The 27824-nt window shown below is 43.5% G+C and overlaps 1 protein-coding gene across 2 annotated transcripts; it reads left to right on the top strand.

The window, feature by feature from the left end:
- On the top strand, positions 1–26796 carry DCST1 (DC-STAMP domain containing 1). 2 transcript variants are annotated; one of them, XM_042439732.1, is made up of 16 exons: positions 1–81; positions 1143–1268; positions 3612–3686; positions 4912–5040; positions 6986–7125; positions 7431–7608; positions 9040–9183; positions 10460–10581; positions 12516–12676; positions 15165–15264; positions 15942–16037; positions 17040–17166; positions 18432–18548; positions 21770–21912; positions 23366–23479; positions 26487–26796. In XM_042439732.1, the coding sequence occupies exons 1-16, from the start codon at positions 18–20 to the stop codon at positions 26730–26732; spliced, it is 2082 nt and encodes a 693-aa protein (XP_042295666.1). In that variant the 5' UTR covers positions 1–17; the 3' UTR covers positions 26733–26796. The 2 variants fall into 2 exon arrangements, with proteins under 2 accessions (XP_042295666.1, XP_042295667.1); XM_042439733.1 differs by lacking the exon at positions 3612–3686.
- The last annotated feature ends 1028 nt before the right edge of the window (positions 26797–27824 follow it).

Genomic DNA, 27824 nt, shown 5'->3' with positions numbered 1-27824 from the left:
CAGGTTGATCGGAGGCCATGGGACGCAAGTATCAAAAGCTGAAGAAAGAGACAAGCAGAAAGCAAAAGCCACCCAACACAAGTGAGTTCTCCCCATTTCTTCTCTGGAGCCAACCTTGCAGTGAGTCAAAATCTAGGGAGATGGGGAAAATGGACATTACACAGTGGGCCCTTGCTATCCTCTGGAGTTTGGTTCCAGGACACCCCGAACCCATGGATAATAAAACTGATGGATGCTCAAGTCCCATTAAATACTAGGGATTGAATATCAATGAATTTTTGTTTTTGTGGGAGGGGCATCTGGAAAGGATCCCCCGCAAAAACAGAGGGGCAACTGTACTTAGAATTCAAGATTCTGGGAGAGTTTGCAAAACAGTCCTTTTTCCAAATTCTGAAACAGAATGACATATATTGTCATCATATATACCATGTTTCCCTGAAAATAATACACTGTCTTATATTTATATGTCCTCAAGAAGACACACTATGGCTTATTTTCAGGGGATGCCTTATTTTTATTAAGTATGATACAACAATCTACATTTTTTCAAATATAGGCCCAATACAGTTGAGCCAAAAGCGGTGTGGCGGCACCGATTCTAGGGTTCTGGAGCATGCAGCAACTGCATGCTCCGGAACTCTACTTCGTGCCAGTGGTGCCATGACTGTGCTGCCCCGCCCACAAGCGTGGCTCAGCATCTGCACCTCTGGGCACCGCGCTTGTATCATTGACATGCCACAGTGTGCCAATGGCGCATTGATGACGTCATCCGCATGTACCAAGAAGAGCCTTTTTTCTGGGTTCTTTTTGGTCCAGAGGGGCGCTGCGTGGTTTGGCTGCTGTGACGTCCCTCCAGGGCAGACTGGAGAGCCCCATAGTTAAGTCTTCTTCTTCTGGAACATTGTCACAACTCTCCAAACCCAAAATTCCATCCTGAATTTCTTGCAACTCCATTTCCTAGAACCATTGGCCCTAATCTTTCCGCTCCCTTCCATTCCGCACCAGATCAATCACTACGTCTTATTTTCGAGGTATGGCTTATATTGCACAAATGCTTAGAAATCCTGCTATGGCTTATGTTATGGGTATATCTTATTTTGGGGGAAACAGGGTAGTTATTAAACCCTTTTGTCTCTGTGCAGCTCTGAAACATGCCATGAGTGCCTTGTTGCCACATTTCTGCATCACATTCCTGTGGAGCCAACCTGACGAATTTAGACCTGCCAAGTTTTTCTTGGGAGCTGGACTTGGATGTTTATTTGCCGTGGGTAAGCCTGCCTTCTGAGACAAAGAAGGCTTTTGTGTTGTTTTCTGGTGGAGAGCACAGGGAGTGGGAAGAGGTGAATGTATTTGTGATACATCTGGATGTAGGCTAACACTCATGGGTCAGGAAAGAATTTCAAGGCAGAAAAACAGAGCCTCACTAACCATACAGTCTGTGGTGAGTGGAGATTACTCCCAGGTAAATGCATTTTACAAAACGTTTATAACATGATACAAATCTTTCTAGTCACTAGTTGTAGTCTCCAAAGTAGTCTGTTTGCATTGGGATTTTGCCGCTTCCCCATTACTTTAAAAAAGCCCATTTAGAATTGATAAGAAAAGGTCATACAACTGGAGGAATTCGGTCAAAACTGCTAAAAAATGTTATTACAAAACATTACAATACCATCCAAAATCCGCAGTGTAGTGATACCTTTATTAGCCAAATGCACAAAATACATGTTGCAATGTGAAGTCAAAGGCTTTAATGGTCAGCATCCATATCTTTTGTGGGTTTTTCAGACTATGTGGCCATCTTCTAGAAGAGTTTATTCCAGACGTTTCACCACCAGAGAATGAAGATGCCAGCCACAGATGCTGGCAAAACGTCAGAAATAAACTCTTCTAGGAAATGGCCACATAGCCTGAAAAACCTACAAAAAACTATACATACTATAACTTTTCGAAGCTCCAGTCCATCAGGCAAAGATGTTAAAAACCACTGATGCTGTTGTTGTTGTATGCCTTCAAGACATGTCCAACTCATGGTAACCCTAATGGGTTTTCTTGGCAAGTTTCTTCACACGGGGTTTGCCGTTGCCATCCTTTGATGCCGAGAGGTTGTGACTTGCCCAAGGTCATCCAGTGGGTTTACATGGTCAAGCCAGGATTTGAACCCTGGTCTCCAGAGTTAAAACCATACGGGAGGGGGGGATATGACAATGTTAGTCACAAGCGTGCAGTTGGTCAAAATGTTGCTGTTCATAGTTCAGGGACATTCACGCAGACCAGCCTTTCGTCCTCCTGACCGTGTAGGTTTTCCAGGGGGGGGGGAAATTAAGCTCCATTAGCAAAAAAGAGGTGCTTCTCTGTTGATCCAAGATGTCCCAGTCCTAGAAGGCATTTGTTAACATGCATATGTCCCTAAACACCCCCAGTCTGGTTTGGGTCCAGACTACCTGGAAGACTGTTTCTGCCAATATGAGATGGCAGGAATTTTAAGGTCTTCAGAAGAGGGCTTTCTCTTTGGAGTTTATCATGAAGTGACTGTGCAGAAACGGGATTTAAATCCTGGAAAAAATCCCACAGATACAGGATCATTTTCAGATTCATCAGGAGCATTAAGCATTAACATGAAGCTAACCCACACAGAAAGTGGATAAAATCAGACGCTTTTTACTTTCGGAAAAATCCCGAAAGTAAAAAGCAGCTGATTTTGTCCACTTTCTATGTGGGTTAATGCAGAATTAATGCTCAGTGCCCCTGAAGTCGTGTGAAAACGATCCCACTTTTGCGGGATTTGTCCACTTTCTGTGCGCGTTAATGCATGATGTTGTGTGAAAATGATCCCACTTTTGTGGGATTTTCCCATTTTAATCCCATTTCTGCGTGGGATAAACCCCATGTGATAAACTCCTCAGTCCCCCCACCATCTCCAGCAGGATAGAGTCTTCTCAGTGGCTGCTCCGATATTGTGGAATTTGCTTCTACAGCTCCCTTTCCACTGCCAAAAAAATACCTTTCTAGAAGAATTCAAAGTCAGAAGGATCTAGTAATACCACAAACTACAAATCCCCAAATCCCATACGATGGAGGCATGGCAATTAAAGTTTTTTGCAATGTAGATTAGATCTTGGACTTCAGGAGACCAAAGTTTGAATGCCCACTCAGCCATGGACCTTGGGCAAATCACACTATTTCAGGTCCAAAACACATTGCAAAAACAATCCCATTTGAGACCACTTTAACTGCCCTGGCCCAGTGCTAGAGAATCTGGGGAACTGTAGTTTACTGTGGTGCCAGAGCTCTCTGACAGAGAAGGCTCACAGAACTACAGTTTCCAGAATTCCCTAGCACTGAACCAGGGCAGTTTAAGTGGTCTTTCTGCGATGTGTTTTGGACCTCAGTCTCAGATGAAGGCAATGTCGAGCCCCCTCTAAACAAATCTGTCCTAGAAAACCCAATTGTAGGTCAACCTTGCCATGGCTCTCTGACACAGAAGGCTAAATACCTTGCAAAACTACAAAGCTTAGGCTTCTATAGCACTGAACTGTGGCACTTGAAGCAGTGTCAAACTGCTTTAATTCTGCAGTGCAGATTAGACCTGAGGTGCCCATCTTGGTTTTCAGCACTGTCCTACCTCTTGATTTTTCCAATGACCATCACTGAAGACCGCAAGATTGAGTTGATGGGAGGCATGGCAGGTGAGTACAGGCTTGGCATGGGACAAAGGGCAGGAAGTAGGTTCAGGAGGAGAGGAGGAGATGTAGAACTGGATATGTTCAGAAAGGTTTTTGAAGTCAAAGCAACACTAAAGTTGTACTTGGATTTGGGCTGAGCTGAGTGGTCTTATGCCTAAGCTCTTCTGAAGGATCTAGAAGTAGCTGGATGACAATTGCCATCCTCCCCAGTCAGCATGCCAGGGATGATGGGAGGCACCTAGAAGGTATCAGATTAGAGAAAAGCTACCCTACTGGTTTTTAAGGAAACCTGTTACCATGTACAAGGTGCTGCTTTTGCTTTCGTTATTTTCTCTCTCTGCACAAAATGTGTTTTAATGATTTGATGTGCTTCAGTTTCATTATTCTTTTATGGAACTTTACTGTGAGCCTTCTCGAGTCCCATTTTTTATGGGGTTTATCACACAGGGACAATTGGAAATAAGCGGGGTTTGTAATGCATACACTCCCCTACACACTAATGGGACTATTGCATTTCATAGAGGGGCGGGATAAATTTTATTATTATTATTATTAAAAATAAATCATCATCATCATTCTCAGATAGATAGCTAGATGATAGACAGATAGAAATTGTTATTATTATAATTATTATAAATAGCAATGCTGGGTGGCCTAATTGACTGGAAGGTTTTAGCAGAAGTTGGAAAGGATACTTTTAGCATTAAAACTCCCCAAACCCTCTAACTACTACAGGCCCTTTGATGCTACACAAGTATTAGCACTGTGACTCCATTGTAACTGCCATGTCTGCTTCCTTTGGAATCCTGGGATTTGTAGTTTGGTGAGGCACCAGAGCTCTCTGGTTGAGAACTTGAAATACTCTTCCCTAAACTGCAAATCCCAGAATGCCATAGGATAGTGATGGTGAACCTTTTACAGACCGAGTGCCCAAACTGCAACCCAGACCCCACTTATTTATTGCAAAGTGCCACATCCCTCTGGCTTTCTAGTAAGAAACACTGGCAAACTCTGTGCTAGGGCAATAGCATGTGTGCCCACAGAGAGGGCTCTGAGTGCCACCTCTGGCACGTGTGCCATAGGTTCGCCATCACTGCCATAGGATGTTGCCACGACACTTAAGAGTGGAATCATCATGCTATATTTGTGCAGTGTGGCAGGACCCCATGGCTCTGGTTCTGACCGTCACAAGTGTTAATGCATGGTGTTTCCCTTCTCCCTTTTCTAGGCGTAGCTGCCTTGGGCTGGGGGATCTCCCCACACTTCCGTTGTGCCACCCTCTTGGTTGTTCCCAAGTTCCTGGGGAAAGAAGGACGGATTTACATTCTTACCTATGTGCTGACGGCTATCTATGATGGTAAAAGAGATGCCTAGCTTTACGATTAACTATCCTGGCTATTTGTTTTCGCTGCTCTGACCCTGTGACATTTCCCTCTCCCATTTGGTAAACTGGGCTTAAAACCATTGTGAATATATCCTGCTAGTTTGGTGTTGATGTGAAAAACTCTGCTACTCCAGCAGCAGGGAATTTCAGGTATTGGGGATGAATCTGGTTTTTGTGGTGTCCCAATCCAGCTCTCTTGGATTATTCAGAGGGCCACAGCCTCTTCCCCTTGACACTATTATTTTGTGGTTTTCAAGCTTTAATAAATCCCTTTCCACATTCTAAAAATGATCTCTATCTGATCTTGGAAGCAGGTTACACCTGATCATACACTCCAAATGATCCTGATTTGGCAAGGTTTATTCAGATGGTGAAATAATCCCGGGAAAATTTGGGTTGAATCTTTGTGGTTCACCTGCATTTCAAATGCATTTGATTAAGTTTTTTGGGGGGACAGCCAAAAGAACCATTTAACCTGGAATAACTGATCTTGGTTTTTTTTCTGAGTGTTCTTAAAAGATTCGCATTTTTGGCCATGTGAATAACCAACGAGAATAGATCTGGGATGAATCAGGATAAAACTCTGCATGCTTTGAACATGCTTCAAATACATCCCCATCATCAACTCCATCTTTATTTCAATGCTGATACATGTGAACAACAGATACAAAGATACACAGAGATGCATTTCTGATTTTTAAAAAATAGTGTGAACAACAAAATCGGAATGTGTTAATGAGATTGTTCAGATAGTCTTGCTAAAAACAACATCTGAATAGGGTCTGAGTTATGGTCTATTGTCCCACTTTTTCAGCTGCTTTTAAAATGTCCCAGTTCGTCTCTCTTCCCCCCGCTTTCGCCTTTTGTTCTCATTTTAATTAAATTGCTGCAAACTGAATTTAAAGAGCAAAAGTATTTGTATTCAATTAATTCAGCAGGAGGAAAGAAGAGGAAGGGAGAAGAGAGGGAGAAGCTTGCCCTTCCCAGTAGGCCCAGGCAAAAACAAACTGCTGCAGCCTCTGCTAATTTGTATCTTCTTCCTCATTAAGAACTTTTGTCATCTTGATCATGTTCTGAGGCTGCTGCCTTGTCTGAAAGGGCCAAAAGGCCCTGTTCCCCTCCATCCCCTATTCTGGCATCATTTTGTTTACTATGGCCCCATACAGACAGGCCAAAATAAAGCTGCTTTGGGTCACTTTGGAGGTATGCTGTTTAAATGATGCATGTGTCCTAAGAGTCCAAAAGCAGCGTCAAACCCACGATCCAGTCCTAAGGACTGGAGCACAGCTTTAGCGCAGCTTCCGGACTCTTAGGACGCATGCATCATTTAAACAGCATACCTCCAAAGTGATCTGAAGTAGCTTTATTTTGACCTGTCTGTATGGGGCCTTAGTGTGCGTTCACATTGTAGAAATAATGCAGTTTGATACCACTTTAACTGCCATGGCTCCATCCTACAGAATCCTGGGATTGGCTGTTTTGTGAGGTATCAGCACTCCTTGGCTAAAGACCTTGTAAAACTACAAATCCCAGGATTCCATAGGATGGAGTAACATCACCAGTGGTGTCAAACTGCATTATTTCTGCAGTGTAAATGCACCCTTATTTAACACATCCAAATCCTAACTGACCCTAACTAACTTGCAGAATGTTTTAAAACATCCCATTCAAACCATCAGTCACCCCCAAACATCTCTTCCAACAGATCCTTTATTACATCTGCTCTGCATCCCACACATAACCATACTTTACCTTAGTTTCTCTTCTGAATACAACATTTCACACACACCCCAAGATCCGTAAGATGGCAGGTTGCAGCTCAGAAACTACCTGTTGCATATTTGGATTGGTGCGTGTAATGAGTTTGAATCCTTCTCTCCTAATTACTTTCTAATTCCCCATCTGCCGCCATCTCCAGGCCCTGTGGCAAACATCCGGCACAACCTAGCTGAAGTGGTGAGCTCCATCAGCTGCACTGTGGAGATGCAGATTGATAATGCCAAGCGCGCATGGAAGGTCTCAACAGCCCCGCTGCGCAAGATCCTCAAGGACATGGTGGTGAGAAGAAGTAGTTTATAGAGGAGCCAAGCTGGGATGCTAGTCCTCAGCATGGGGAGATCCTCAAAGGGGGAGGAAATTCCATATGGGTCTTGAGTCTGCAGGAGGGAAAAGGCGTAAGCATAGAGGGAAGGTTTCACATAATGGAACAATTTACAGCACCAAACTGGGCCTGCTTCATGTGGAGATACTGTATATGCTCATGTATAAGTCTAGAAATTTAGGTCAACATTTGACCCAAAAAGTTTTTAACACTACAGAACTGAGTAAAGTTTTGGCTTGGCTGCTTTCTCTTTCTGCCACAGAGGAGTGGGAAGACCCTGAAATCTGAAACCCAAGAAGTTTCCAGCGCCTTCTCAAAGCTGAATGACCAAGTGGCCAGCCAGGCAGGTTACGACATGCGCTCTGTGAGGGATGTGCTGCGGAAAGCCAACCCATCCACACAGGAGGTGTACGAGGCAAAGACACGGATGCGCTGCACTTGTGAGCATGCAAATGGGGGAAGGAGTGTGCATAAGTGTGCAGTGTGCCCTTCTAACTATGACTTGCCAGAACAGTCTGTCTCTGATTGGTATCACATAGGCTACATCTGCACTGCAGAAATAATCTGGTTTGACACCACTTTAACTGCCATGGCTCTATGGTAGTTTGTCATGCCACAACAAACTACCATTCCCAGAATTTCATAGCATGGAACCATGGCAGTTAAAGTGGTGTCTGGATTATTTTTGCCGTGCAGATGCAGCCATAGTGTCATAGAGCTGGAAAGACGGTGAATGCAGGATCTGTAGCGAAAGCGCACCCAGCAGGTAGCTGCCCTGCCTCTTTTGAAAGACATCCAGAGAAGGAGACCCTTGTCACCTCTCCAGGGAATTAGTTCCTTTGCCGAATCACTCTCACTGTGAAGAAGTTCCTTCTAATGTTCAACCAAAATCTATTCTCCTATAAGTTAAAACCATTACATCCAGTCTGAACTTTTGGGGCAGCAGTGAACAAACCTGCCCCCTCTTCTCCCTTGTGGTATTTAGAGTGCAGTCATGGCACATTTATTGTGTGTTTTCCACAGATCCCCTCCATTATGCTTTCCCATTAATCTGCACATTTTTCAACTGGGTTATAGTTTGCATTTAAATTGGCATTTAAGTTAAGTAGAGCAATGTGGCAAAGTAGTTTGAATATTGGATTATATGGCTCTGGAATTGGATTATGGCTCTGGAACCTATTATTCGACTCTAACTGCTATGGCTGCCTCCTATGGAATTCTGGAGTTTGTAGTTTAGTGAAGCTCAAGAGCCCTCTGGATGAGAATTCAAAATTCCTCACACTAAACTGCAAATCCCAGAATGCCACAGGAGGCAGCCATAGCAGTGAAAGCGGAATAATAGTGCTAAAACAGTGTGCAACAATATCGCACTATAATAGTGCGATATCGATGTGTCTGTGTGCGCACACACATGTATGCATGCACATGCACATTGTGTGTATGTTATGCACACAAAATCAACATTGTTTCCCTAGGAAATGGTAGCCATGTGGTCATTGTGGTGACTGCTTGAAAAAAATACATGCATTTATTTATTTATTTTGATTAAAATATATCTGAGGAATAGAATTAATAGAAAAGCAAATGAGCATGTTTGGCTACATAAATTATGTAGCCATAAATTATGTAGCCAAACATATGAAACAAATGTCATTATGGGAAGTGTCAGGCTGCACACTGAATGGCACACTGATTTTAATGTGCATCCATGGTGATAAAAAAAACATCCCTGCTTTCCTGGTTGACCAGAAAAGCCACCCTTTTCTCATACTCTCTGGCATTTCATAGATTAAAAATAGTGAGGCTTAAGGAACCTGACATGGATCATGAAAACTAAGTCAGAACCTTTCTCTTTTTCCACCTCCTCCTAGCCATAATTGACCAAGCAATCAAACGTTGCCAGACATGGTTTGAAACCAAATACCGGTCCTGCCTGCGTACCATTGCTGTGCCTTTGGTCAGCCACCTGCTCTGCATCCCCATGAAGTTCAGCTTCCTCTGCCAGTTTGTCAAGAGTAAGTTCGAGCCGAGATGGTTGCATGAGGCTGGCCCTACATCTGCCTTCAGTCCAGTGTGATGACGGCTGGAGGCTGCCAGAATAGCTGGACAGTGAATCCAGGGGTTTGACAGTTTTGTAGGAGCTATCCAGGATGCTGAATATTACTGAGAGAATGGGTTTCAGTACCTTGGATTACTCCTTTGCCCAAATCTGGACTGGATTCACTGCAACACTGACATGGATACCCCCAGGAGATACTAACTGCATGTTCAAAACTGTTTGACATTTCCCTTTTCTCCAGGGTGGTTGAGAAGTCTCATATTATCATAGCAGATCACATTAACCCAGGAATCACACCAGAAAAAAAAGAGCATATTGAATCCAAGAGCTCTGTTGAATCCAAAAGCCAGAGACCTCTCTATCTCAGCATCTTGTTTTCCTCACAGTAGCCAAAATTATGGCTTGGCGGGAAGTTGACAAGAAGGGCACAAGCACATAAGCACCCTTGTTTTTGCCAGGTTTTAGAGGTAGAGTGCTTCCAAAGAGTCAGGTTCTGTATTAATAATGATTCATATTAGGTGACAAGAACAGACGGATCGAAGTCTTCTCCAGTCCCCCGTTCTCTTCCCATAGATTTCCCAGTGGGAAGTTCATAAGCAGGACAAGCTACAACCCAAAATATATTCCCTTGACCTTCAAACATTACCATTACAGAAAGAAACTGAGTCTAGAAGCCTTTGTTCTGAAGACTTAGTGTTCTGTGTGCAGGGCCGTTTGAGATGTAACAGTGATAGTGAATCTTTTAGAGACCGAGTGCCCAAAATACAACCCAAAATCCACTTATTTATTGCAAGGTGCTGCGTCCCTCTGGCATTCTAATAAAGAACTCTGGAGAACTCAGTGCTGGGGCTCTGTGCCATCTCTGGCACGCGTGCCATAGGTTCGCCACCACTGAGGTGTAGTACATGTTTCATGCACGTCAACACCTGCCACCTGAAAAATGGTAGCATCCTGCCCTAGTGAGCCAGTGTGGAGTAGTGGTTTGAGTGTTGGACTATGCCTATGGAGACCAGGGTTCAGTTCCCCACTTGGCCATTAAATCCACTGGGTGATCTTGGGCAAGTCACACTCTCTCTGTGAGCAATGGCAAGTCTCCTCTGAATAAACCTTGCCAAGAAAATCCAATGATAGGTTCACCTTAGAGTCACCATAAGATTTAAGGAGACACAACAACAATATGCCCCAGGAGGGCCAGGGTTTTCTCACGCACATCCAATCTTCCTCCTCTGCAGTCATGTATACTTGGTGCCGTGACAGGATCCCTGTGGAAGGAAACTTTGGGCAGACCTATGACCGGGTCAGCGGCTCTGTGGACAACTTAAACCAGGACTTCACAGCCACCTTAGCGATCCAGGTGCGAGCATGTGCGTGACAAATAACCTTTGGACTACAGTTCCCAGTATCCCTCAGCCAGCATGGACACAGACCAGGCAGGATGAGAATTGTAGGGACTGTAGTCCCCTTCCTATCACGGAAAGGACAGAACTCGGAAGTGTTAGTGCTGCCGCCAATGCATAAACACTAATGTTAAAGTTAATTTAATTTAAAATAGTTTTTTGGGAGTTTTTCGGGATATATGGCCATGTTCTGGAAGAGTTTATTCCTGACGTTTCGCCAGCATCTGTGGCTGGCATCTTCAGAGCATGTTTATTTGCTATAACAGGAGCCTCTGCCACAGATGCTGGCGAAACGTCAGGAATAAACTCTTCTAGAACATGGTCACATATCCTAAAAACCCCACAAAAAACTATGGATGCCGGCCATGAAAGCCTTCGACTTAATTTTAAATCTTTGTGGAATGGGAGGGAGGGATGATTGATTTGTTAACTGATGAGTTCCTAATTTGATTTCAGGGACCATGTAACTCCCCTATTGAAACGGCTTCACTGGTGATCAGTCTGTTTCTAGTCACAATTAGAATTGCTGGTTGTGATCTATAAAGCCCTATATTTCATGAGTCCAGATGGTCTGAAAGACTCTGGAGTTTATCAGACAAGGGAAATTGGAAGTATAATCCAATGGCAATATGAAAGCAATCATGGGGTTTGACGTTATCGCGTGATAGACTTCCACATGCAATTTCAGGCAATGGCAAGCTATTTTTGGGCAATGGCAAGCCAGTTCGAACGCAATTCAAATTCACATAAATTTGCTGAACTAGCGAATTAATGTGAATGCGTTCTGGCCCCACTTTCTTTTCATTCGAAATTAAGAGAAATGCCTCCCGTGTGATAAACTCTTGTATATCCCAGTATAAACCTGCCCGAGTTTTAAGATCCTTGAGCTTTCTCTCAGGCCCATCACCACCACAGGCATGTTTATTGAGGACATAAGAAAGAACTTTTTCCGTTGCTACTTCTAGGCTATGTAACTCCTTTCCAGAGGAATCTAGGCTGTCTTCCTCTCAGTTGAATTCCAAGATATAGCCGTGTTAGTCTGTAGAATCAGTACATAGAGAGAACTTGTAGCAACTTTTGAGACTAACAGAAAAAAAGAAGTTGGCAGTATGAGTTTTGGAAGACTTCAGTCTACTTCCTCAGATGCTTTTGAAAGCTCCTGCTGCCAACTTCTTTCTTAGTTAGTCAACAGTGCTACAAGACAAAGATCTCTCATACTTCCTCTTGGTTGTCTTTCTGCTGTCAGGCAATGACTGGCCTTGGAGCATTAACTTTCTGTTTCAGGTGGTCTTTTAACTGGGGGGTGTTGCATTTATGTTTGTACTTTTATCATGGTTTTCAAAACTGTCTTAAACTGATTATTTTAATGTGACTGCTTCTTTAATTTTGAAAAACTTTTTTGTATTATCCATTATATCTGGATTTTGTTTTTGCTCGGATTTTATGAACTGTGTTGTATCCCAAGCAGGGAGAAAGGCAAAGTATAAATGACATTTAAAAAGAAGAAATAGTTAAATTAAAAAAAAAAACTTAACATGACTAAAAATGATCAGTAACTAATTAAAGTAATGAGAATTAAGGATTACAGGGGAGTGTTACATTGGTATTTTTAATGTGCCCTTTTGTGTGCTTTTAATTGTACTGTTTTAATTTGTAAGCCACTTTGTGTCCCAATTTTTTCACCTTTTTTTGGAAGTGGATTAGCAGTGATGATGATGATGATGATGATGATATTGATGGTGGTGGTGATGATGAGCTATTTCAAAGCTCCATCCAAGTTTGCTTAAGAAGCCTTTCAAGTGCCCATAGCAACTCTTGGTCATTTGTTGGATGAAGGGAACCCATGCAATGCCCCCTATTCCCCTTCCTCTCTGCTTCTCATCCCCTCCAGGAAGAACAGCAGTCTATGCTGGTTGGTGCCAACCTCACTGCCCACAAATACCTGGTGGATGATGTCAATGAAGAGCTGGCCCAGCACAGCAAGGGCGTTGGCACAGCCATATCCATCTTTCGCGTCCTACTCTCCTGCACTTTTATACTCATCTTTGCTTCGTGAGTGAGTTGGTCCTGGGGCACAGGGGAAGGGGTGCCATCTCCAGGGCTTCCACAGAGTGGGAGCATAGCTTCCTAAACCCATGGAGAGCTTGAAAGGAGCTGTCATAGAATTACAGAATCCTAGAGTTGGAAGAGACCTCAAGGGCCATCCAGTCCAACCCCATTCTGCCATGCAGGAACTCTCAATCAAAGCGTCCCAGACCGATGGCCATCAAGCCTCTGTTTAAAGAGGTGTCTTGGGGGCTGAATCCTATTTTCTGCTATCCAGCATGCTGAACCCCACACTATTGCTTTGATTTGGATTTCCTCCATGCAGGGGCTTGGACTGGATGGCCCTAGTGGTCTCTTCCAACTCTACGATTCTATGATTCTATGATTCTATTTTGCTGTATCTGGAATATTACCTGGAATATTGTGTCCAGGTCTGGGCACCACAGTTCAAGAGGGATATTGACAAGCTGGAGGGTGTCCAGATCGGAGTGAGCAAAATGGGGAAAGGTCTGGAAACCAGACCTTATGGGGAGTGACTTAGAGACCTGGATATGTTTAATCTGGAGAAGAAGTAAAGAGGTCACACAATAGCCATGTTTAAGTATTTTAATGGGTGTCATACTGAGGATGGAGCAAGCTTCTTTCCTGCTTCTCCAGAGGCCAGGACACAGGGCAATGGATTCAAACTACAGGACAAGAGGTTCCACCTCAACATTAGAAAAAACTTCCCAATGGAAAGAACTGTTTGACAGTGGAAGATGCTGCTTTGGAAGTCTCTTTCTTTGGAGGTTTTTATGCAGAGGCTGGAAGACAGTCTCTTGGGGGTGCTTTGCTTGTGTGTTCCTGCATGGAAGAAAGGGGTTGGACTGGATGGCCCTTGGGGGCCTCTTCCAGCTTTAGGATTCTATGATTCCTACACAGGAATCTTGGACAGCTCCTTCAAAGTGTGCAGTGAACCTCAGAATCAGTTCACCTGTTTTTTATTGGGGGTATTTGGTTCATTGCCTTGGATGGGTCTTTTCAAATCTGGAAGAAAACCCAAAGCAGATTTACCACCAGACCAACATGATATCCAACAGCACCCACGGCTCTCTAGGTCTTGGAGTAGTGTCAGATTTGGAGAGTCTAAGTCACAATCAACCAGATATTTATTTATTTGAATTATTTCTTGTTTTTCCCTCCAATATAGGACCAAAGTGGGTGCCCTTAGATCGCTCTCGGTCTCAACCTAACCGACCACATAGGGCTGTTGCATTGATAACATGGAGAATTATGATCGGTTACTTTTATATTGCACCTGTTCGGCAAAGTGTTCAAGGCTGAATACATGGTGTTTCTCTCTATCCCATTCTATTTTTACGACAATCCTGTAAGACTGCAAGAGAATGACTTGTGCGCAAGGTCACTCAGTAAATGTCATGGATCACTCAAGGCTTGAATGTGAATCTTACAGGCCACAACCCTAACTGCTGCACCACACTGGTTCTGGACCCAGTGCAGTGTAGTGGTTTGGGTGTTGGACTAGTACGCTGGGAGATCAGGGTTCGAATCCTTGCGCAGCCATAGGAATCCACTGGGTGACCTTGGGCATGTTCCTCAAAAGGAGGCAACCTCTTCTCACCAAGAAAATCCTCAGATAAGGTTGCCATAAGTCAGAACCTAATCAAAGGCCCATAACAGCAACATACACACCTGTGAATCCTTTGTAAGGATGAGATCAAAATAAACAAAATAGACTATTGGTCTGATGTGGTGCAATTTTCATTCCTTCATTAACAGCATGTATATCCTGCTTTGAAGATGGAAATGCTATCAAAACCGCTTACATACATTAGTATGATGATGACAGGATAGCCTGGCTTTCCATAACACACACACACACACACACACACACACACACACACACACACATAAAAGAACATGGCACAAAAGATGGACAGCAAGGGGAAAGGATAAGAGGAAAACACTTTTTCATGTTGTGGGGCTGCCTGGCTGCTGGATGATGGCATCCAGGGAGAGGCAAAGTCCAAAAGACAATTACCTGTTATAAGATATTTACTGATTCACGGTGGAGATGACTCTGCTATGGCCCTATTCATTTAAATATCACTTGCATGATAGAGCCATTACGGAACACAGTGGAGGTTGTATTCATTGGGACATGCAGAGGGAGAGGTGGGAGGCCCTAAGCCCATGATAAGCAGAAACTTGAGTCTCAGAACCTTGTTCAGATGTGGACCACCAAGTCTTCTTTCCAGACACTGAAGACTAGCTGCTTGCTGCTTTGCTTTTAAGGTAGCTAGACATTGGTTAAGAATGAGGGTTTTGTGGAGTTACATGGAGTCTATGGAGTTCTGTGGAGCTTTGGTTGAAATGACCTGGTTGAAATGACACCCACCTCTTCACCATCATTGTCCATGTCATTCTCCTCTTCCTCTTCTCTTCTCTTCTCTTCTCTTCTCTTCTCTTCTCTTCTCTTCTCTTCTCTTCTCAGGGCTTTCTCCTATACAAACAGTTACAACCAAGACATCCGCTTTGACAATCTGTATATATCCCGATATTTCCGGCAGATAGATGCCCGGCGTCGGAAACAGGTAGGAGCAGCCTGCAATGGCAGGGTGGCTGAGGGTGTGTATATGTGGAACACAGCCAAGGATCAGAGGGTGTTGACAGGATATGTGCTCACGGCCCACACATTGTGCACTTCTGGGTTAGGTGAAGAATTTATTCAGAAGGCTCTTCTATTCTTACCCATAGTATATTGATCTATCTCTTTCTTCTTCTTTTTTTTAATTTTGAGGTCTCCCCTCTACATCCCAAAGGGATGGGGAATTGGAGCACATGGAGATCTCTGCTTGTCCCACCTCTGTTACTACAGTGGTATCTGTGGTGGAAGCAGCTCAGACAATCAAAAGAGGGTTATCTGAGCTGCTGCCATGAAAAACACGACTGTGCCTGAATAACCAAAGGGATGGAACAGATGCACAGGAAAAAGTGGCTCGAAACTACATTTTTCTGGAAGTGGTTTGAAACCCCATTGTCCACACCGGCTGCGCCCAAGGCAGCTCAAATGCGCATGGCCCGACTGTATGGCGTGGCGTCAAGCCACAGCACTTGATTCTTTTTGTCGCCTCCCCACCATGCATGCACACTGTTACATAAGCACATCACTGGCAACTGCCTGCTGCCTAGATGCCATCCCATTGGTTGGCCACCCCTTTGATCGCCCACATTGTCACACTTGTGGTCTGCCTAACTTTTTCTCTTTCAGAACAAACGCACGCTTCTGCCCTTGCGGCGCGCTGAGCAAAGTGGCGTCATCGATCCCCTCTATCTCTCTTTCCAGTCGGCCGAGACCAAGGCTATGGTAATTGGCTGGGGTTTGGGGGCAGAGACCTACTGGCAGCAATGGAGGAATGTGGAGGAGATTAACTGGGATTTTGGCTGTGCCTTTTGCCACTGTGTTACACAGGCAGTGCAAAGGTGCACAGACAAAAAACTCCCCGCTCTGCATGGAAGTTGCCCTGTTTAACTTCCAAATCGAATGTACTCTTCCCAGGAATGAGCAAAGAGAGGCTTCTGAGACTTGGCAAAGGGAGCAGGGACAGCTCTGTGGCCTGTTTGTCCCCATCCCTTGATACTCAGAAGTACACAGCCTCTGTTCATAGAGGTTTGGTCAAACTGGGATAAGTCCAGCCACCCCTGAAAAAATTAGAGATGGGGGGGAAATGTAATTATTCATTCCCAGTTTGAAAAATGGGTTTCCCAACAGTCCTGAAACTGGGCAGAATTTTTGCAGTCTTCTCCTGTTATTCAATTTCTTGAACTATTGCAAAAAAGTTATTTTGTGGAGAAAAACACATGGGTGGGAAAATGCAGAAGATGGGTTTTCTGTGTGGAAAGCAGGGCAGTGGTGGTAAAACAAACAAACAGAACTAGGTTGTCAATGAGGATATGCTAACCGTGCAACTAAAGGGAGGTAGAGTCCCCAAAAGTAGTATTTCCAAGTTCTGCATTCACCAGTCACCATAACAGAATGAGTGTAAAATATCTCAGTTTTAAAACACCAATTAACCCAGATAAATTGGTACAAAAATGAAACATACGCAGCTTTAAAATCACCTCCACAAAATCGCTCCGAAAAGAGTGTTTCCCACGCTTAAGCCTGGGGAGGTCATTCTAGAAGTAGGATGCCACAGCTGAGAAAGCCCTCTTGTTGAATCTGTAAAAGCTACAGTCATATCACCATTTGATTATATCTTTAAAGACACCGCAATATTTCCAGTCTCATTTTCCTCATCTTGCTGACGTTTCCGTTTTTGACATCAGCAACCCTGTGTCCCTTCCACCCCTCCACCTTTCTTTCCAGATGAGTGAGTTACTGGGCTGCATGCCAGCTTTGGTTTTCCTGCTGATCGCTGGTGCCCTCGACTTTCTCCTCTACACCATCTTCAGCACCATCCGGCACCATTCCTTTGTAGAGTACTCTTTCCGCAGTAAGTTCTGTGGTCCCCGCCCAACATGATGTGTCCCCAGCCCTTCCCTCTTGCCCTGGAACAAAGGTGTCCCTTACCCGCCCACCCCCTGCTTTAAACCTCAGCCAGAAATGAGGAATTAAACAGGTGTGGGCTTTCTTTGTTGGTGTAGGTATTTATTTAAATTGCAGTTGTGGTTTTCCTGGTTAGAGTCTTAACATGGAGTGCAGGAAAAGATGGCACAGTCTTCAATGGATTAGATAAGGCCTGCACAACATACAGCCCGGGGGCCACATGCAGCCCGCCAAAGGATTTGTTGTGTGCTTCAAGTCACCTCCGATTTAGGGCAGCCTTAAGGTGAACCTATGACTTCCCTTTGACTTGCCAAAGAACTTACAAAATTCCATCAGGCATAACTGTTTATGCGCACACTAAGGCTGGATGGAGGAGAGAATAGAAGGGAGTCAGTGCTCCCAGGACAGATTATGCTCTTGCCTTTCAGGGCAATGTTCCCCCTTTTTATAATAGTTAAATTACAGGACTTACATTGACCCATGTATAAGTTGATCCAGGTTTTGGGGGTCAATTTTTTGACTAACGTTTCAAGACTTATACATGAGTATATACAGTATGTTTCATATATACCTTTGACACATAGCCTGTAGGTAATCTTAAATACTTTTTAATTATTATTTTTGCCATAGATTTTAAATGATTCAATATTGTGAATAGTTTTATTTAAAATTGACTTTTGTATGTCAAGTCCCAGGTTTGGGGAAAAATGTAAATGTAATGATAATGATAACCTTGGATCTTGGGGCTGAATCTGGGTCCAGATATAGCCCTTTTGGAGTTCCCCGTCTGTATCACACTAACATTTGGAGGTTTCCCAATTTTTATTCCACCTGATTCTTAATGGCTGAAATCCCTCGGAGTGTAGTGGAGTCTCCCTCCTTGGAGGTCTTTAAACAGAGGCTGGATGGCCATCTGTCAGGGATGCTTAGATTGTGAGTTCCTGCATGGCAGGGGGTTGGACTGGATGCCCTTGGAGTCTCTTCCAACTCTACAATTCTATGATCCTATGAATTCCATAGCATTGAGCATTGGCACTTACTGTGGTGTCAAACCAAATTATTTCTGCAGTGCGGATGCAGCCATAGAGAATGATGGGCCCAGGAGCACCAGCTGAACTTGTAGGTACTAAACCTGGGCACACAACCCCCTCCCCAAATCCCAGTGCAGTACTTCAACCGCTGCCCCACCTGGCTCATGTGTCTTCTCCACAGGCAGTCACCACTTGGAGGTCAGAGTTGGTGGGAACACCATGATGGCACGACTCCTCCGGAGCACCATCGGGGCCCTGAATACTTCTTCGGAGATGGTGATGGAGGCCAACAACTTGCGTATGTTGGGGAGAGGGGGTGAGGTGGGGTGGGGACCCCATGCACACAGGACACAGGTTGTACAGCAGCGGTGGGGAAACGTGGCCCTTGGATGGTCCAAGGCTGTTTTGGGCCACCATGATTTCCCTTGTTTCCATTAATAAAACTAGAGGATGGAATTGTTTTTTTCCTTGAAGCTTCCAACCATTTATTTTTTCCATAGTGCTCTTTTTGCACAGTTTGACAGCAAAAATACTAAGACATGGAGTACCAGACCTACTAGGTGTCTTTGTTGTTGTTGTTTTATTGGCATTTAGGTCAGTCCATGTGGTCCATGAAAGGTCTTGGGGATCTGAAACTTGCCCCCCCCCTCCTATTTTCTCTGCAGTTGCCCACTCTTTTCCAAAGAAGCAGGGAAAGTGGCCTTTAATAAAAAGATAGCATCAGAATCCCCATGGGAGTTGCAGTCCTGGGCGCCGCAGTCCAAAACAGTTGCATCTCCAAACCTTGGGTCAATTTTCCTTGTCAGCCTTCTTCGAAATGTGTGTGTGTCTATGAGCAGAATCCAAACTCCTCTTTTGGAGGTATCAGAAACAGAATTAAAAGAGACCCGAAATCCAACAAGTTCAGCATCTTGATTTCCCAGCGAGGCCAACCAGGTGTGTCCTGAAATCTTTTGGGAAGGAGATGTATCCTGCCACTTTCCTTCCTATTGTCTTTCTGGGGACTTTGGGTAGACTGCTTCCAGCCCTTGCGGCTCCGTTTTCACACGAAGGAGTTTGGGAGTTTATCCTGTGAATATCCCGGGGGGGGGATTGCATAATTACTTGAACCGATTTCCCACAACGTTGCAGAAATCCTGCTATTAAAGTGGTCACAAAGAAGCATTAATGCACATCTTTTCACTTTTTGGATTTCAGTGACAATGCATGTTTGATATCGGTTTATTTGCGCTACTGTGTGTGATAATCATTTGCGCAATTACATGCCATTCGCGTTTTAGTTGTGGGATGCTTTAAATGCGCTTTAATCTCTCTTTAATGCCGAAATGTGAGATAAAGGAGGAGGCATTTCAGAGATTTTGAAAGTTGTAGGTTTGGATTGCAGTGCCCAGAATCCCCCAGCTACCATGGCCACTGGGGAATGCTGGGAACCATAGTAAAGCAAAACAAAACAAAACCACAATGTTCTTGACCTTTGCAATTGCTCCCCGTGAAAGAGATGCTAGTATACAAAAGGCAGATGTTTGCCTCTGGAGGGATTCAGACAGGGTTTGGATTTAGACAGACAGGGCTGGTAGTTGATACTGGCAGCTTGTTGAATTAATAGAAACAGAGTTTTGGATTTCAGGAAGAAGAGATGATATTAAGGAGCCCAAAGGTAAAGCCTATGGTATTACAGAGCCTAAAGAATAGAGAATTAGAGTTTATTATATTCAGGGGTGGCTGCTTTAAACCATGGATTAAATCAGCCAACTTAAACATACTAAACTCTATTATTTACTAATAATAGTCAGATTTAAAAAGAAAAGAAAAATCTATTTTTAAAAAGTTGTTATTTTTGAAAACTACGGTTTTAACCAAAAGATTAGAAAAAACACTCCTGTTGTTTTAATTTATTATTCTTTTCTTTTCATTTTAGGTCTTGCTATTATTACTGTTTTCTAACCCTCTTATTTGAACAATAACTCTTTGAATTTAAACATTTTAATTGCCAACTGTTCATTGTTAGACCAGTATCTAATATCAGTTGCTTCTTTTTTATCACTATGTTATAGCGTAGCAAACCCCATTCAGAAGCAAATCCTTCAACTAACATAAGATCCACCGAAACAACTTGCTTTAAAAGAGCAATTTTTAAAGAATAATTATTATTATATTTATTTATTATTTATTTATATTATTATTATTATTATTATTATTATTATTAGCCACTCTGAGAGCTTTTGTATCTTGTATAAATAAAAAATATTATTTAAGTTAATGGCCACAACATTTGAGCTAGTTTTTTAAATTGAAAATGTTTAATGCCAGGGCTAATGCTTATAGTAGCTTTTTTGTGTGTGTTTCTCTGCAAAGTGCTTTTGCATTTTTATATTGCTGTTTGCTCAGATTTAATTTTAAGTACCGTAATAAGTAGGACTCATGCTTAACCTTAACTCATTCTTATTTTCAGCTATCGTTGAGACTACTTTGTATGTTTTATTAGGTATAGTCTACTTATATTGTGATTTAACAGGAATAATAAGCAGTAAAAAAAATGTGGTTTATTGAAAGACATAAATCATAAATACCAGACGCTAACTTTGGCTCGATAACTTGAAAAGCATTCAAACATGGTTGATCAAGCTTTCTAATACATAAAATAATAATAATAATAATAATAATAATAATAATAATAATAATAATACTGTAATAATAATAATATAATGTCACTGCATTTACTGGGACTTGAGCATCCATTGATTTTGGTGTCCGCAAGGGGTCCTGGAACCAAACCCCAGCAAATACCAAGGGCCTCCTGCACACAAATGTATGGATAAAACAGGGTTTTTGGTTTAAACCATGGTGTGTGTGTGTGTTCACATTAATGTTTTAATGAATAAATGTGCATCCTCCTTATTATATTAATACTATGAAACATTGGCCCGTTACAGACGGGCATAAAGTATGGACTGGATCCGTATTAGGGTTAGAAAGGGGCATCACTTCTGGACGCCCCTAACCCTTATATGGACCGAGTCCGTACAAAATGGGGGCACCCGTTCCACACGGGGGCCACCATCTTTACATAGCAGATGCGCTGCGTCCGCACGTCGCGCAGTGCATATGATGCTGCGAGTGCACCACTGGTGCCTTGCGGTGTCATATCCGCGCCGCAAAGACAAGCACCATTTTGGCACTTCTTATTTGCAGCGCGGAGGAGTCGCGTGGTTTGGCTGCTGGGGCTCCTCTGCGCTGCAATTGGCAGTGGCGCGAGACCTCCCAGTCTGTAACGCACCATTGTTTTATGTATTAGAAAGCTTGATCAACCACGTTTGAATGCTTTCCACATAATCAAACCAAAGTTATTAGGGACTGGTATGATTTATCTCTTTCAACAAAACACCATTTTTAAACTTCTAATTGTTCCTATTAAATCTGCATCTATGTAAACTATACATAATAAATCCCAAGGATAAAACTCAAGGATGAGGGGACTTTGGCCAACCACTCAATTCTGTCCCTGTCTGTTTCCCGCAGAGTGTTTACCGGAAGCACGTGGAATGAGCCAACGCCAGTATTTGAAGTGTGCCATCCCGCTCTGTGCCCTGGTGCTGCTGTGTTTTGCACAAATCTATGCCTTCCGAATCCGTCGTGTCATTGCTGCTTTTTATTTCCCCAAGGTTGGTGATCTGGGTTCCTCAAATGATCCCATTTCATCCCATCCTGACCTTGTGGTGGTGGTTCTTGCATCACCATGTTTCAAGTCGAGTGGCACAATTAATGTGCCACCTCCATTGGAGCAGAAAATGCTTGGCAGTGGCAGTCTATCTATGTAACTCCCTTCTGTAAAGAATTCTTGCTGTCTCCCGAACCCATTTTGCCAACTGCTCTCAAAAACGTACCTATTTGCTTCAAGCCTTCAATGAATAAGCACAGTTTTGATCCGTCTTCTACAGTTATGTGTTTGTAGTTATCAAATTTTATTATAGTTGGACAACTGTATCCACGGATTCTTTATCCAAGGATTCAACCATCTATGGTTAGAAAGTACTAAAAGTAATTCATAAAAAAATATACTTTGATACTACCATTTTATATAAGAGCTACTATTTTAGTATGCCACTGTAATTAATGGGACTTGACCATCTATATCCTCGGGGGACCCCAGCAGATGCCAAGTGCCTATTGCACAAAACATTTATATTTTTTGATTTTATATATTTTGAATTTGTGATATTGTGTGTTTTATGTATATAATGAGGAAGAGTAATATACAGTATCTGTATTACACAGTTGTGTCAGTTTCATACCACTTTAACTGGCATGGCTCCATCTTAAGGCATCTTGGAACTTGTGCATAGTTTGATCAGGCACTTAGCATTGTCTGGTAGAGATCTATAGTCAACCTTTCTGAACTACAGTTCCATAGATATCCTAAAAAGAGTGGTTTGCTGTTGTTATTGTGTGCCTTTAAACCCATTTCTGACTTAAAGTGACCCTAAAGCATGATTATAATGTCGATTTATAATGCCGTCAGCATTGCCGTGGCACTCCAGAACTGAAACGCAACACATCCACATGGAGTTGGGTCACCAGAGTCTCACAAAACTAGTTCTCAGAAATCCATAGCATTGAGCCATGGCAGTTAAAGTGGGGTCAAACTGGATTGTTTCTGCAATGTGGATGCAGCCCTATGGGTCCCTCTTTGCTTTTCTTCTGCCAGTAAGTGAATTTTTTATTTCAGCGGGCTGCAATCGGCTTTTAATGTTTTGTTGTTTATTACATTTGGTTTATAGTGGATTTTAATGTTTTTAATTCTGTGTTGGGTTTAATTCTGTGAATTTCAATTGCTTTGAACACAACACAAACACAGACAGATAGACGCACACACATACATACATATCAGTGATGTTTTCTCTCTATTTTTAATCTGTTCTGGTTTGAATATTCTGTCTTAATATTCTATAAAGAGTTTATCACATGGAGACAAATTGCTGAAATCGTGTGCAAAAACGGGACTGAAAAGTCTGAAAAAACCCTGCAAAAGTGGATTGTTGTGTGATAAACTCCTAAGTCTCCTTGGGGAGCAACCTAAACACATCTTTCCCATACCATATTTCCTCTTTTCGGCAGCGAGAGAAGAAACGCACCCTTTTCCTCTATAATGAGATGCTGCGGCAGCGCATAGCCTTCATCACGGTACAGCGGAAGCGCATCATCCTCCGCGTCCGTCAGCACAAAAGGCTGGTGAGTAAGTGGAAACCTCACACCTGTTTCCAATCCTCCCACTTGCTTGTCGCTCCTGTAGGAGAATGCCTATGAATAAACACACTTTGGTGCGGGCTTGCAGCAAAGGATATTCAGTACATAAGTACAGTATGTAGAGTGATTTTGTAGCACCTTTGAGACTAATTCTTCTCTAGCTGGTCCTACTGTAGCTACATATGCTGGCTTACAAAAGGCAAGGTGAAAAGTAGGTGATTGAGCAGGTTGTTAGTTTTTTGTGGGTTTTTGTGGGCTATGAGGCCTTGTCCTAGAAGAGTTTATTCCTGATGTTTTGCCAGCATCTGTGGCTGGCATCCTCACAGAACAGCCACAGCTGCTGGCGAAATGTCAGGAATAAACTCTTCTAGAACAAGGCCACATAGCCCCAAAAACCCACCAAAAACTATGGATGCTGGCCATGAAAGTCTTCGACTTCACTTTGTTGCTGTTGTTAGCTGCCCTTGAGTCGATCTCTACTCATGGTGACCCTGTGGATGAGACCTCTCCAAGATCCCCTGTCCTCAACTGCTTTGCTTAGCTCCAGCGAGCTCAGGCCTGTGGCCTCTCTGATCAAATCTGGTGTGCAGTCTTCCTCTCTTTCTACTACCTTCTCCCTTTCCTAGCAGTATTGTCTTTTCCAATGAATCATGCCTTCTTAGAATGTGACCAAATGACAACAGTCTCAATTTAGTCATCATGTCTTCCAGGAAGAGTCCGGGACTGATCTGTTCTAAAACCCAGTAAGGTTTTACTCTTCCTAGTCACAGTAACATCCTCAGTGTTGAAGATTTTATTCTCTTTGACACATAATTTATTTCAAGCATTTTTTCGTTTCTTTTAAAAACATAATGTCCGTGTCTGTATATGCAAACTGAATCTCTCCAGTATCCCTAATGGCAGTCCAAACTTAGAAAGATTGCCTTTTTTTTAACCAGCAACACCTTTCACCTGTGGATCCTGGAAGTTGTAGTCACCAAAAAAAACCCCCACAACACTTTCAACCTCTCCGCTGAAGACCGCTTGTGCAAATCTGTTTTGCCCTTTTCCTACCCTGTACATTTTGCGCCCGGGTCTGTGCACAAAATGCTGCCCAGCCTGTTAACTTTTGTTAAGGAAAACACCCTGTTTCCTGCTCACTTTTGTCTCCGCAGTTCTGGCTCCCCGCCCCTTGAGTTGCGGGGAACCTTTCTGGGAAAGGCATCCTGTTAGCTCAGCAGAGCAGCCTTTGCTCTTCCCTCCTGCTGGAACCGTGAGTCAATCCCTGGCTCAGATGGGCTCTGTTCTGGGAACTGTGAACAGCACTCAGTTCTAGCTCTTCTGCTCACCCGGGCCTCTGCATGTAACCGAATGTGGCGATGAAATAGGACAGAAACCAGGATGAGCTACGGTTACCACATACCCTTCAACTATCCTGATTTGGCAGGGACAGTCCTGAGTGATCCTCTGCTATGCTACTATTCTGCTATTCTACTAATTTCAGATGTTTTCTCTTCTCCTCCTCCCACTTTCCCCTTTGCCCTAAGCTTATTTCAATTGCTGCAAACTGAATTTAAAGTCCCGACGCAATTTGCACTCAGTTTCACAGGGGGAAGAAAAAGGAGGAGGTGGGATCTTGCCCTTCGCTGTACACTCAGACAAAAGAAGAAAAGTGGAATAGAGTTGGAAGAGGGCCACCCAGTCCAACCTCCTTCTGCCATGCAGGAACGCACAGTCAAAGCAGATGGCCATCCAGCCTCTGTTTAATGACTTCCAATGAAGGTGGCCTCAATAGTCTCTGAGGAAGTGTGTTCCACTGTCAAAGAACTTTTACCATCAGGACGTTTTTCCTAACATTTAGGTGGGATCTCTTTTCCTGTTGTTTGCACCCATTGGGCTGTAGAAAACAAACTTGCTCCCTCCTCAACATGACACCCATTCAAATACTTGAGACAGTGATGGTGAACCTTTTAGAGGCCGAGTGCCCAAACTGCAACCCAAAACCCACTTACTTATTGCAAAGTGCCGTATGCCTCTGGCTTTCTAGTAACAAGCTCTGGCAAACTCTGTGCTGGGGCGACGGCACATGTGGCCACAGAGAGCGCTCTGAGTGCCACCTCTGGCACGCGTGCCATAGGTTCACCATCACTGACTTAAGAGATGATGTGATAGCCCTGTCTCGTCTCCAGTCTAAACATACCCAGCTCCCCAAGTCTCTCCTCATAAGGCTTTATGGTTTCCAGACTCTTCACCACTTGGTGGCCCTCCTCTGGACATGCTTCAGTTTCTGAACATCCTTTTTGAATTGTGGTGCCCTGAACTGGAGCCTGACCAAAGCAGAATAGAGTGGCACTATTACTTCCCTCGATCTAGACACTATACTGTACTCCTATTGATGCAACCTAGAATCACATTGGCTTTCTAAGGCCCTTATCACACGAGCAAAATTTGAAGTTATCCCAGGGTCAATGTGAAGGCAATGCAGGAGCCATCTTAAACACAATCGGGGGTCACTCCAGGGTTAGGTAAATCCTCTTTTCCCCTGAATTTACCTAATATAATATAAAGTAGAATTCAAAGATATAGCTGTGTTAGTCTGTAGAATCAGTATGTACTTGTAGCACCTTTGAGACTAACTGAAAGAAAGAAGTTGGCAGCAGGAGCTTTTGTATAATGTACAGTAATATACATGGTGTAGTGGTTTGAGCATTAGACTGTGACCCTGGAGACCACAATTTGATTCCTTGTTCAGCTGTGGAAACCCACTGAATGACCTTGGGTGAGTCACACACTCTCAGCCTCAGAAAATACTATTACAAGATTGGCCTTAGTCACCATAAGTTGGAAATGACTTGAAGGTACACAATATTTCACATTTTTTGACAGTACTCTGGTCCCTAACCTGTTGAATAAGTGAGGAATGCCTGTAACAACAGACACATGGCAATGTTAATACTAGGTTGGGCTTTGAGGTCCCTTGCACTGAACTCCCTCTTGTTTCTTCCTTTTGCAGACTAAACCCCTCCTGGACCGAATTGGCCACTGGTTCCCTTTCCTGAAACGCTTCCTCCGCCGGCGCTGCATCCTCTGCAATATGCCTGAATCCCGGAGGTCCCAACTCTGTCCGAATCCAGATTGTGGCACCCTCTACTGCCGACTCTGCTGGCAGGACATGGGCCAGGTCTGTTTTGCCTGCAACCCTGACGCACTGCTTTCTGACGACAGCAGCAGTGAAGGGTCCATGGGCTATGCAGACTGAGGTGGCATCCAGTGCACTGTGCCAGCTTTTGCTTGTTCTCTCCTTCCATTATTAAAATATTGTTGTGTTTCTTCTTGGATTGCCTCACTTATTTCCAGGGCATAGAAACATAGAGTTGGAAGAGACCCCAAGGGACATCCAGTCCAGCCCCATTCTGCCATGCGGACTGGAAGAGCAGACTGGGGGAAGGCAAATGTTGTCCCCATCTTCAAAAAGGGAAAAAAAGAGGATCCCAATAATTATCGTCCATTTAGTCTGACATCAATCCCAGGAAAGATTCTGGAGCAGATCATTAAACAGAAAGTCTGTGAACATCTTAAAGGCAATTCCATAATCACAAAAAGTCAACACAGGTTTCAGAGAAACAAGTCATGCCAGACAAACCTTAACTCTTTCTTTGATAAAATGACCAGCTTGGTAGATGAAGGGAATGCTGTGGATACAGTATATCTTGATTTCAGTAAGGTTTTTGACAGGGTTTTCCATGACATTCTTGCAAACAAGCTAGTGAAATGTGGATTAGACAAGGTAACTGTTACATGGATTTGTAACTGGTTGACCAGCCAAACCCAAAGGGTGCTCAACAATGGCTCCTTTTCATCCTGGAGAGAAGTGACCAGTGGGGTCCCACAGGGCTCTGTCCTGGGCCCAGGGCTATTCAACATCTTGATCAATGACCTGGAGGACAGAATTGGTGGCATACTCATCAAATTTGCAGATGACACCAAATTAGGAGGAATAGCTAATATCCCTGAACACTGGATCAAAATTCAAAATGACCTTGGCAGATTAGAAAGCTGGGCCAAAGCTAACAAAATGAAATTCAACATGGAGAAATGTAAGGTTCTGCACTTAGGGCGGAAAAATGAACAGATACAGGATGGGAGACACCTGGGTTAGGGAGACTACGTGTGAAAGGGATCTAGGATGCCAGTAGACCACAAAATTGAACATGAGCAAACAGTGCACGCGGCAGCTACTAAAACGCACATGCCAACAAAAAAAAAAACCAATTTAGGCTGCATCAATAGCAGTCTAGTGTCTAAGTCGGGAAGTACTTAGGGCCCCCACTCTATTCTGCTTTGGTTCAGG

This window comes from Sceloporus undulatus, chromosome 9 (assembly GCF_019175285.1).
Source record: "Sceloporus undulatus isolate JIND9_A2432 ecotype Alabama chromosome 9, SceUnd_v1.1, whole genome shotgun sequence".
Taxonomy (NCBI): domain Eukaryota; kingdom Metazoa; phylum Chordata; class Lepidosauria; order Squamata; family Phrynosomatidae; genus Sceloporus; species Sceloporus undulatus.
The sequence above is the reverse complement of the archived record's forward strand: the minus strand, read 5'-3'. Positions and strand labels throughout refer to the sequence as shown.